The sequence below is a fragment of the Schistocerca americana genome, chromosome 4 (genome assembly GCF_021461395.2).
Source record: "Schistocerca americana isolate TAMUIC-IGC-003095 chromosome 4, iqSchAmer2.1, whole genome shotgun sequence".
In the NCBI taxonomy this organism is placed as follows: Eukaryota; Metazoa; Arthropoda; class Insecta; order Orthoptera; family Acrididae; genus Schistocerca; species Schistocerca americana.
This window is the reverse complement of record NC_060122.1, coordinates 292,542,359-292,555,229: the sequence shown is the minus strand read 5'-3', so window position 1 is coordinate 292,555,229 and position 12,871 is coordinate 292,542,359. Positions and strand designations below refer to the sequence as shown.

Here is a 12,871-nt window from a genome sequence, read left to right as displayed (position 1 = left end):
TTAGAAGAAGGCCTTTTGGCTGGAAGCTTAAATGTGAAGCAGTCTTTTTGTTGTGTCTGTCTGCAACTCAACAGCTCCTCTATTGGTGAGTAGCAATGTATACTGCCACTAAGCCATCCTGGGTTGCCAATATGAAATACATATATTACTACTCACCACACAGAGGCGGCACTGAGAACCAAAAAGGCATGTACAAAAAAAGTCTGTTAGATACTATCAGCTTGGACTAATTCCTTTAGTCAGATGTAGTGAAACACACACACACACACACACACACACACACACACACACACACACACACACACGGCCACTGTCATCTCCAGATGGTAATGTACATGATAACTAACAACATACTCTTACAAATGGCTGGCAATAGATTTATCACACTTGACAAACTTTTTAGATTTCAGTTTCAACTCGGACACAACTGACTTAATGTTGAGCATAATTATTGTCTTTTTCTGCCCCTGTGCCCACCAAGAAAACCAAATTCCTTTTCCTGCAATTAGTTGCAGAGGGGTCTCCTAGGGGATTCTTAAAAATCCATTGGGAGATGGCACTTCAAGCAGACAAGAAATAGTAATGGTGCTTTTAGCATCTCTAAATTCAGTTTCTAACAGCAATGGATCTTTACACCAATTTCCTCAATGTGTATAAGAAGTAATAAAGAATCAGTTGATTTTCTGCCACCTAAAGGAAACGTATGTACAGAAAAATATCTGCAACTGTTTCTTCAGTACTAAAGTAAAAATATAGAGGAATTCTTTACAAATGTATTATATGGCTGTTACTAATTATGTTTTGTAATTCTCTATGTGAAAGACAAACATTTTTTTTCTTCTTCAAAGCATAAAGCAGTATTAATTTGATTAACACTTGATAAAGAGATGACAGGTAATTCACAGAAAATGTTACACTAAAGAATGAAAATTTAACTTCTTTTAGCACTCACCTGAAGTGCTGCAGCAGCTCTCCTGTCTTCCTCCTCTTGTTTTTTCCTTGCTTCTTCCTCAGCCTTTCTCCTAGCTTCCATTTCAGCCTTTCTGAAAATTTCAGTGAAATCAAGAGTGTAATGCTTAAATTCCATACTACAACAAAATGTAATAAAGTTTCTTAGCCCTTACGACAATTATTATTGGTATAAAATATAAGGTAGATTTAATTATTTCAAATACATGCATTACACATTCTCCCAAAAACATTACAATTATACATACATATAAGGCGACATCAGGCACACACATACAAATAAAAAAACAGCCTACAATTTGGAAACAGAGGTTTCTTCACACAGATGAAGTGTTTTACAGTAATATTTGATTGTACTTTCATTTTGTAAATCCTTTCTTTACCATTGTTTTCATAATGTTTCCAGAGTACCACTCTACTGAGGAATAGCAGTTATAAAATAAAAGACATGACAAAGTGGGATTCGATGATGAGAAGTGTGGCTGTTGGAAACAACATGCTGTTGTGCCTATACAGTACTCATGGGTGCAGAAAACAGTTAATATAAACTTTCAATGAAGTGTAACAAATACAGGTAAACATGCTCAAGGGAAGAAGCAGCTTAAAATTGCATTAATAATTAACTATCATTAAACTACTACAAATCATGTGTAATTTTTCAAGGTAATGTTGGTATAACAAAACCAAAAGAAAAGCTGGTACTTTTAAAGAAAATGTTGCTTCCTCAGTTATGATAAACAGTTGCCATTTATCTCACACTATTAGCTTAGCATCAAAAGGATTATATTGATATTTATCACATAAAAGTTACACCTACATTTTTAGCAAATGATGCACAATGAAAACAAAAATTACAATTGTTTCATTGTTAGCAGAGAATTTTTAATCCTCCTGTCTAGATTATTGTACAATTTTTAGGAATAATTACAAATCATGTAATTGGTTTTTATTTGAAACTATAGATATTCCCAATTCCAGCTTTAAGTCCGACTGGAGCTTGTTGGTAGTGAGTTGCTTGACAATAGATGTTGATAATATCTTTATAAAAAGATCTAATCAAAACCACTAGTCAATGGCCTGTAAGAACATGACATGCAGTTTCATATATTAAATGATAATACTGATAATGGTAGAAAATTTACTAAATTTGAATTTAGGAGGGTAATCAGTAATCCAAAAATTGGCTATTTTAGGAAATCTCTCAAAGGCACGAATTGGAGTGGTGTATAGAGGAAAATGATGCCATGTCAACAAATACAGCATATTTATTAACAAATTTGTCTTTATCTGAAATTAGAGTAAAGGTATCTTGTGAGATAAAAAGGAATTGTATCTGTCAGCGAGCTCATTATTAGACATACTCCACACATATACACAAATTTATTATGAGCAGAATACAGTCCCACCAAGTACAGTAACAAAATAAAGACAGCATGGGTATAGTGAAGGAGGAGAATGGTACAACAGAGACAGGAAAATGTATGTTATGTTGATCATAGGTCGGGCAGATATCTTTTAACAGTAACTGATATGTTGGCACCAGAAGTGTACAGTATTGTAAAACTTTTTAACAAGCATTTTGTAACTTTTACTCAAAAGAAGGGGATGTCAGGCTCACTAGATACTGCCATGGAATGTCTTGGAAAAGCTGTTACAAATAACTTCAGTAATATGAATATGATCTTCACAACATCAGGAGAGGTAATGTTCCCCAAGAAATCTTTAAGACAAAAAGAATATCTAGTGGTTATAGCAAGTATAAACAAAGTTTATACGTTAAACAATGAAAAATCCAGGTTGGAATATCAACAATATTACGAAAATGATAGATTGCTACTTACCATAAATATGACACACAGAGTTGCAGAGAGGCCAACAAAAAGACTGTTACACATTCAGTTAAAGCCTTCCTCAGAGAGGAAAACACACACTCATTCACACAAGCAAGTACGCCTGAAGCACACATGACTGCTATCTCTGGCTGCTCTGGCCAGAATGCAGCTTTGTCACATCTCCTGATGTTGTGAAGATCATATTCATATTACTGAAGTTATTTGTAACAGCTTGGAGAAGGGGGACGGGCTGCAGGGTATGAGTAGGTGAAGAAAATTCAGTGTACCCTGGAGCAAAATGTAAGGTTTAGATGGTGGTCAGACAAGGCTGCCACATGTAGCATTGAGAGGCTGTAGCGGAGGGGAGAGGAAGAGGGAGACAAGGAGCAGAAAGGAGAAGAGCAGATAAGAGGAGAAAACTGCATTGTCAGACAGCAGCACACAATGAAGGTGAAGGGACAACATGGATTGGGAGGAGGTGATAGGACAGAGTGGGTGGAAACTGTTGGGTGGAGGTTGTGAGGATACGAGGTTACCATAAGTTGTGGCCGGGATGATCTCAGGAACAGAGAACCTGTTGTAAGGGTAACTTCCATCTGGGCAGTTCAGAAAATCTGGTGATGGAGGGGAGGATCAAAATGGCTTGGGTTGCAAAGCAGCCATTAAAATCGAGTATGTTATGTTTGGCTGCATGTTGTGCCACTTTGCTCTTGGCTACCATCTGGCAGTTGTCATTCAACCTGGTGGGCAGCAAGTTGACAGTCTTACCAACATAAAAAGCAAACAATTGCTGCATAGCTGGTATACGGTAGGCTTCTTTCACACATGGCACAGCCTCTGATGGTGTAGGATAAGTCCGAGACATGGCTAGAATAGGAAATGCTGGGTGGATGGATCGGGCAGGTCTTGCATCTGGGTCTTCCACAGGTATATGACCCCATGGCGTGCTTCCCAGCAAACTTCTCTCAGAGGCTTCTTCAAAGATCTACGAATTTCAACACTTCATTCTCAGTGCATTTACTCTTTGATGGTATTTGATGCATATAACTAAAAAGAACAGTTTCACTTAATTTGTGGTTTGCACAACCACAATACACAATAGAGAAATATACAACTTTTTTATTTCCTTTCCTACAATTCAATGGTTCATAGAGGACACAGTTGGATTCTGGCCAGAGCAGCCGGAGATAGGGGTCATGTGTGTGTGAGGTGTGCCTGCTTGTGTGAATGAAGGTGTGTGTTTTCCTTTCTGAAGGGGCTTTGGTCAAAATCTCATTGTGTAACAGTCCTTTCCTTGAGACTGTCTGCAACTCGAAGGTATCATCCTTATGGTACATAGCGATCTATCCTTTTCATAATATTGTTTGAAGCTAATTTGTTTTATTTTGAGCTTAGTAAAACATTAAGCCAGTAGAAACACTACCAGAATCTGAGTAAATGCCTACTGTTACAAAGGAGAAGAGACAGGGAAACATGCGTCACTCTGACCATAAAGTGATCACAACTAATGAATAACCAATGTCCTGTTATGAGGACACAATTTGCTTTATCATCTTGTATTTTGCTTATATCTGTCTTATTTTCACCAAGTTTCCCAGCACACATCTCCTAGAGGCCTCTTCAATGATCTTGGAATTCCCACACTTACTTCCCAGTGTATTTATGCTTTGATGCTATTTTAAGCAAATAACGATAATAATAACAATAATAATAAACAGTTTCACTTAAATTGTGGTTTACATAACCATAATGCACAATAGAGAAAAATATTGGTTGTAGTATTTATTTCCTTTCCTATGATTCAGAGTAGGTTTGGTATTCTGGTGGAAAGGTGTTCAACAAGGTCCCTTCAACATAAAACAAGAATTTAGGAGTCCAATATATTCAGAATAAAATCAACAACATATCTCATTAGCTATTCCCCTTACAAATTATCTGACTATCTTGATTCAAGACTACTGTTAGCTACATGACAAGTAGCAATTTTTATCGTAATTAGAGCTCTACCATAACAGCTCATGGATAGTTACCATTGTATGATAAATATCAATGTGACCATGTAGATATAGTAACGTTCACAAGAGAGATAAACAACAGCCAATAACATCATGGAAGAGCACCAGCTCCCAATACCTCCTAAAAAAAGTGACTTTTCTGTTTATTCTACTGCTTTACATTTGCTTGGGCAATTACAAATAATTTATATTAGTTCAATGGCAGTAAAGTATTAAATCAGTTTCCATGACCTGCTTCACTTTGATGATTATACTTTGACACATTTCACATGTATGTATATTACCCTGCACGAAAGGAATAATAAAACTCAGTGAAAATACTTATTGCACAACAAATCAATTTGTAAAATTTTCATTAAGAGAAATGTGTAAGTTTTCGGGGGATAAAAACGGTCCCTATGTACTTGATATGTAGGGGACGGTAGGACATTCCTAGAGTCATCATTTAAAGCCAATTCTTGAAACATCGTTAATAGACACAACAAAAATCAAAACGTTTTTTGGTAGGTTAAAAACTGTATCAACAGATAAAAGTAACAGTATCAAATTGTTATTATCACAAGTGGACAACAAACAAATGTGCCTCAAAGCTGTTGCAATTTGCAATTTTATTCCCATGTTTTTGTGTTGGTATGAAGATCTGCGAGAAATAAACTCAGACCACGTTTTATTTAACATGCTAATTGTTATTCAAAGCTGTCAGAACATCAGCATATCATGTAATTATTAGACTGTGTGCTTTTATCTATTACACAGAGCCAGATTTGTGATTCATAATTTCAAATATTTCTTTAATATGCTTTTCGCCAAATCACAGCTCTTAGCAGCTGTGTGTGGGACTATATTCAGCATACAATAACATTTGCAAGTTTTAATACCACACAAAAGTTTAGTGATTTTTCAAGAAAACACTGGTGGAACATCAATATAGTCAGAAAGCCAATATGGTGGAAAGGTGCAAACAAAAGAGCACATAGAAGGAGGAGGAGGAGGAGAACGAAGAGGAGGAGGAAGAAGAAGAAGAAGAAGAAGAAGAAGAAGAGAGCGAAAAACAGGAAACTGATGCCACATGGGTAGTAATAGAAAACGAGTACAAACCAATCCAAAATTCATCACATACTTCTCTACATCTACATCTACACTCTGAAAACCACCATGAGGTGCATGACAGAGGGTTTCTTCCTGTTACATTCACATATGGAGCGCATGAAGAATAATTGTTTGGATGCCCCTGTGTGTACAGTAATTATTCTAATCTTATCGTCACTATACCTATTTACGTGATATCTAGGGGACTGTAGGATATTCCTAGAGTCATCATTTAAAGCCAATTCTTGAAACATCATTAATAGACTTTCTTGAGATAGTTTATGTCTATCTTCAAGATCTTCCAGTTCAGTTCCTTCAGTATTTCTGTGATACTCTTCCACAGACTAAATAAACCTGTGACCATTCATGTTGCCTTTCTCTGTATACATTCAACACCCCTTGTTAGTCCTATTTCTTATGGGTCCCATACACTTGAGCGATATTCTAGAACCAGTTGCAGGAGTGATTTGTAAGCAATCTCCTTTGTAGACTGACTGTACTTCTCCGGTATTCTGGCAATAAACTGAATTCTACCACCTGCTTTACCCACGACTGAACCTATCAAGCCATTTCATATCCCTACAAATTGTTACACCCATGCATTTATATGAATTGGCTGATTCCAAACGTGAGTCAGTGCTATTTTAGTCATAGGATACTATGTATTTTCATTTTATGAAGTGCACAATTTTACATTTTTGAACATTTAAAGCAAGCTGTCAATCTTCGCACCACCTTGAAATATTATCAAGATCTGACTGAATATTTATGCAACTTCTTTCTAATAGTATTAAATTAGACATAACTGCATAATCTGCAATAATCTTACTAATAATCACAGAATTTTTTCTCACAACAATCACATGCAGTACCAACAGGTAAAAACTTTGCTTGTTGAGATATTCTGAAACAAAGATTTTTCGTTCACTCTTGTATTCCCTTCATCTTTATGTGAGTTTTCCTTAATTATAGGAGGTACTTTAACATGAAATGTAATACTTTTTTGTGCATTCACTTTAAGAAATGTTGTTACTCACTTCCTTCTATTTTCCTCCTCTTCTCTTTTCTTTCTTTCTTCTTCCTCCTTGCGCTTTCTTTCTCTCTCCATTTCTTCTTGAATCTTGCGCAATCGTTCTTGTTCTTCTGCATTCTTTTGCTGTTGCAGTTTTGTCTGTAATTGGCTCATTTGCTCATTTATTCGATTCATCAGCTGAAGGTGTAGACTGTCCACCTGGGCTGTAGTGATTGAGTCATCAGTCTGGAACAGGAGCATATTTCAAAGTAATAATAGAATTGTGATTTGCTATTTAGTTATACCAGTTTACTTGTGTTGTAAAAATAGTTCTTACCTGCATACACGTTCCCTCACATGTTACTCTAAATGAAAGTTGCTTAGTCAAAGTTTTTTAAAATTTTTGAACAACACATTCCCTTTAAAACATTTCACCATGAAATTCATTCGGTAAACTGAGGATGAGTTTGCTATATTGGCAGCAAAATGACTGATGATGACTGATTTAGAGAGAGCATAAAATGAAGATTGGTATTAGTAAGAAAAGTGTTTATGGAATTGAGAAGCTTTTACATTTCTTGTACATTTAAGTGTTATTACTTCTTTTCTGAAAGTGTTTGTCCAGAGTGTAGCCTTGTATGAAAGTGGAACATGGAAAATAAACAGTATGCACAAAAAAAACTGAAGCTTTTGAAATTTGGTGCTACTGAATAAGGTTGGGGATAGATAGGTAGATGCAATAGCTAACGAAAAGGCAATGAGTTGTGTCATGGAGAGAAGAAATTTCTGGTACAATTTGACAAAAAGGAGGGCACAGTTCATAGGCCACAGCCTGAGGCATCTACAAATAATCAAAACAACCGTCCCCAGCTTGGTGTGGATAGCACTAAGTATCTACAGTCAGACAACTTGTCTCACATAGCAGTAATTTTGTTTATGGGCCGCTGAATAAAGTTATGATTAAAATTCAGACAACAATGTTAGCTAACTGAATATCACCATTTTCATACATCTTAGGAACTCTTCAAGGAAGGAAAGTTCTCTGGAGACTGAATGTCACCTGTTCACTTCTGGAGCGACACCTCATGGCAATAATGGGAGCTGTGAGCTACCATACAACCCAGTCTGCCCAACTGCAGTACCAGTTTGACAGGAGCTATGGCCACTTGCTGGCTGCCCGACTCAAGCACCAGTCCAGTGTGAGTCACATTCCCTGTGTGACCTTTTACTGCATTTTTCCTTCACGTCCCTTAAACATTATCTCTGTACCAAGAAATCAGCTCTTATCAGCTTCTTAATCAATACACGCTGCATCTTAGTTCAGTCAGGATGTTGGTTGCAGCTCACGATGATTTCTGGGTAGTGGCAGCTCGTACCAGCCTGGCACTGCAGTCAGGCAACCTAGCACCTATCTCCTGGGCCTACAAAACTTCCTCATCAACCAATCTATTTATTAGTTAAAAAATTGGGCAGATGTGAGTACAACATGCACTCTGAAGGTTCTATGCACATTTAATTATGTATACATACAGCTCATCCATCCTGGGAATCAAGAATCTCGACAATATTTGCCTGTTATCAACATTGATACTGGCAAGATATTGGTCCCAGGGATTCCAAAATTTCTGAGAAAGTTTTGATTTTAAGTTTTACTTTGGATAACAAATGAAAAAAGAAATCTTTTGTGTGATTTAATTACAAATTAACAATTTTTGGATTTTTTCCTTTACTTGTGCTGTGAAACCTTGTTCTCTGCAAAATTTCACAATTCTAGGTCAATGGGATTTGCTGATGATGAGGTCCCATAATCCAAGGAGCATAGGGGACAATCCAGGAGACCTGCACCACCGACTCGGCAAGGTCCTAGCGGAGGTGGTTTGCCACTGCCTTAAGTTTTATTTACATTCCCTCCGCAAACATGCCTTCACCCTAGCCAGATTACGCTCACATATTTTATTTTCTCAGGCTTGTCTGACATTTGGCATAACCCCCAAAGGCCTCACACTTAAAGTTCCCATCTCTGGCTGCAACCCTTCTTTCCATCAGTCCCTATACCAGTTCCAAACTGAACAATCCATTGCCCTCACCCACCTAATCCTTCACCTACACATCAACTCAGCCAATGAACACACCCGTCAACTCCTATCCTTAATAAAAGTCCTCAATCTTTCCTCTCCCACATCCACACCGGCTATTCAGAGCATCCTCCTACAGGCCAACCGCAAATTAGAACAGCATGCCACCCTTCACCTCAAAAAACTATGCAATCTCCTGGTTTCCCACCACCAGAAAGGCAACTCACTCACCCTTCACAACCTTTCCAGCAAACCTCAACCACCTCTCATTGCACACAAACCCAGTCTCTCCCATCTACTCAGTCTCCCACTTCCAGCTCCACTCCCTCCAAAACCTCAAAATTCCAATCAACACAATCTGGCACCACAACACCCTAATTCAGTAGTTAACCTTTCCTCCAAACCTCTCTCCCAATCCGAAACCTCTGTCCTATCCAAAGGCCTCGCCTTCAGCCCCACTCCCAGATTCAACCAAACAGCCCTCGTCAAAGATTTACTGTCCTACACTCGCACTCTCTGCTGGAAGTATCACTTTGGCACGAAGAAAAATGATCCTAATCCTACCCCTAATGATCCAACTCCCCAAGACACTATCCAAATTGAACCCTGCCTGGAACAGTTACGTCCTCCGTCACAGCGGGACCCACCTCCTCTTCCTCAAAATCACCCTCTCCAAACCTTCCAGGAATTTCTGACTTCCAGCCTTGCCTCTCAATCCTTCTTAAAAAACCTTAATCCTACTCCCAACATCACCACTGCTGAAGCCCAGGCTATCCGTGATCTGAAGGCTGACCGGTCCATCTTCATTCTTCCGGCGGACAAGGGTTCCACGACCGTGGTACTTGATCGTCAGGAGTATGTGGCTGAGGGACTGCGTGAGCTTTCAGACAACACCACATACAAAGTTTGCCAAGGTAATCCCATTCTTGATGTCCAGGCAGAGCTTCAAGGAATCCTCAGAACCTTAGGCCCCCTACAAAACCTTTCACCTGACTCCATCAACCTCCTGACCCCACCGACACCCCGCACCCCTACCTTCTACCTTCTTCCTAAAATTCACAAACCCAATCATCCCGGCCGCCCCATTGTAGCTGGTTATCAAGCCCCCACAGAACATATCTCTGCCTACGTAGATCAACACCTTCAACCCATTACGTGCAGTCTCCCATCCTTCATCAAAGACACCAACCACTTTCTCGAACGCCTGGAATCCTTACCCAATCCGTTACCCCCAGAAACCATCCTTGTAACCATTGATGCCACTTCCTTATACACAAATATCCCGCACGTCCAGGGCCTCGCTGCGATGGAGCACTTCCTTTCACGCCGATCACCTGCCACCCTGCCTAAAACCTCTTTCCTCATTACCTTAGCCAGCTTCATCCTGACCCACAACTTCTTCACTTTTGAACACCAGACATACCAACAATTAAAGCGAACAGCCATGGGTACCAGGATGGCCCCTTCATACGCCAACCTATTCATGGGTCGCTTAGAGGATGCCTTCTTGGTTACCCAGGCCTGCCAACCCAAAGTTTGGTACAGATTTATTGATGACATCTTCATGATCTGGACTCACAGTGAAGAAGAACTCCAGAATTTCCTCTCCAACCTCAACTCCTTTGGTTCCATCAGATTCACCTGGTCCTATTCCAAATCCCATGCCACTTTCCTTGATGTTGACCTCCACCTGTCCAATGGCCAGCTTCACACGTCCGTCCACATCAAACCCACCAACAAGCAACAGTACCTCCATTACGACAGCTGCCACCCATTCCACATCAAATGGTCCCTTCCTTACAGCCTAGGTCCTTGTGGCAAACAAATCTGCTCCAGTCCGGAATCCCTGAAGCATTACACCAACAACCTGACAACAGCTTTCGCATCCCGCAACTACCCTCCCGACCTGGTACAGAAGCAAATAACCAGTCCCACTTCCTCATCCTCTCAAACCCAGAACCTCCCACAGAAGAACCACAAAAGTGCCCCACTTGTGACAGGATACTTTCCGGGACTGGATCAGATCCTGAATGTGGCTCTCCAGCAGGGATACGACTTCCTCAAATCCTGCCCTGAAATGAGATCCATCCTTCATGAAATCCTCCCCACTCCACCAAGAGTGTCTTTCCGCCATCCACCTAACCTTCGTAACCTCTTAGTTCATCCCTATGAAATCCCCAAACCACCTCCCCTACCCTCTGGCTCCTACCCTTGTAACAGCCCCCGGTGTAAAACCTGTCCCATGCACCCTCCCACCACCACCTACTCCAGTCCTGTAATCCGGAAGGTGTACACGATCAAAGGCAGAGCCACATGTGAAAGCACCCACGTGATCTACCAACTGACCTGCCTCCACTGTGATGCATTCTATGTGGGAATGACCAGCAACAAACTGTCCATTCACATGAATGGACACAGGCAGACAGTGTTTGTTGGTAATGAGGAGCACCCTGTGGCTAAACATGCCTTGGTGCACGGCCAGCACATCTTGGCACAGTGTTACACCGTCCGGGTTATCTGGATACTTCCCACTAACACCAACCTATCCGAACTCCAGAGATGGGAACTTGCTCTTCAATATATCCTCTCTTCCCGTTATCCATCAGGCCTCAATCTCCGCCAATTTCAAGTTGCCGCCACTCATACCTCACCTGTCATTCAACAACATCTTTGCCTCTGCACTTCTGCCTCGACTGACATCTCTGCCCAAACTCTTTGTCTTTAAATATGTCTGCTTGTGTCTGTATATGTGTGGATGGATATGTGTGTTGTGCGAGTGTATACCCGTCCTTTTTTTCCCCCTAAGGTAAGTCTTTCCGCTCCCGGGATTGGAATGACTGCTTACCCTCTCCCTTAAAACCCACATCCTTTCGTCTTTCCCTCTCCTTCCCTCTTTCCTGATGAGGCAACAGTTTGTTGCGAAAGCTTGAATTTTGTGTGTATTTTTGTGTTTGTTTGTGTGTCTGTCGACCTGCCAGCACTTTCATTTGGTAAGTCACATCATCTTTGTTTTTAGATATATTTTTCCTACGTGGAATGTTTCCCTCTATTATAACTATATATATGTAAGATATGAATTAATAGAGGGAAACATTCCATGTGGGAAAAATATAACTAAAAACAAAGATGATGTGACTTACCAAACGAAAGCGCTGGCATGTCGATAGACGCACAAACAAACACAAACATACACACAAAATTCAAGCTTTCGCAACAAACTGTTGCCTCTCAGGAAAGAGGGGAGGAGAGGGAAAGACGAAAGGATGTGGGTTTTACGGGAGAGGGTAAGGAGTCATTCCAATCCCGGGAGCGGAAAGACTTACCTTAGGGGGAGAAAAGGACGGGTATACACTCGCACACACACACATATCCATCCACACATATGCAGACACAAGCAGACATATTTAAAGACCAATATGTCTGCTTGTGTCTGTATATGTGTGGATGGATATGTGTGTGTGTGCGAGTGTATACCCGTCCTTTTTTCCCCCTAAGGTAAGTCTTTCCGCTCCCGGGATTGGAATGACTCCTTACCGTCTCCCTTAAAACCCACATCCTTTCGTCTTTCCCTCTCCTTCCCTCTTTCCTGATGAGGCAACAGTTTGTTGCGAAAGCTTGAATTTTGTGTGTATGTTTGTGTTTGTTTGTGATTATTCTGTGTGATATAATTACTCAAAGTCCACATACTTCAAAAGGAGGCCAAACAAACTTAAAACTTGGAAACATCCTAATTGGAGAAAAGGAAAATGGCAGCTGTATCATGTACTTATGGACAAATTCTTTCACAGAGAAATCTACAATGTTAAAATATTAAGAGGGGTAGATACAGGTTCAGACATTACATTGTCAAAATCAAAATTAAGCTCACACCACTAAAAA

The 12,871-nt window shown here is 40.0% G+C and overlaps 1 protein-coding gene across 6 annotated transcripts in view; it reads right to left on the bottom strand.

Annotated features, from left to right (window-relative positions):
• Positions 1 to 12,871, bottom strand: part of LOC124613949 (myosin heavy chain 95F) — a 400,236-nt gene that overhangs the window by 43,967 nt on the left and 343,398 nt on the right. For all 6 annotated transcript variants that reach the window (XM_047142716.1, XM_047142717.1, XM_047142712.1 and 3 more), the window contains 2 exons: positions 6,943 to 7,163; positions 953 to 1,043 (listed from right to left, as the gene is read on the bottom strand). In XM_047142716.1, coding sequence (XP_046998672.1) covers positions 953 to 1,043; positions 6,943 to 7,163 — 312 coding nt within the window. The remainder of the gene's footprint in view (positions 1 to 952; positions 1,044 to 6,942; positions 7,164 to 12,871) is intronic.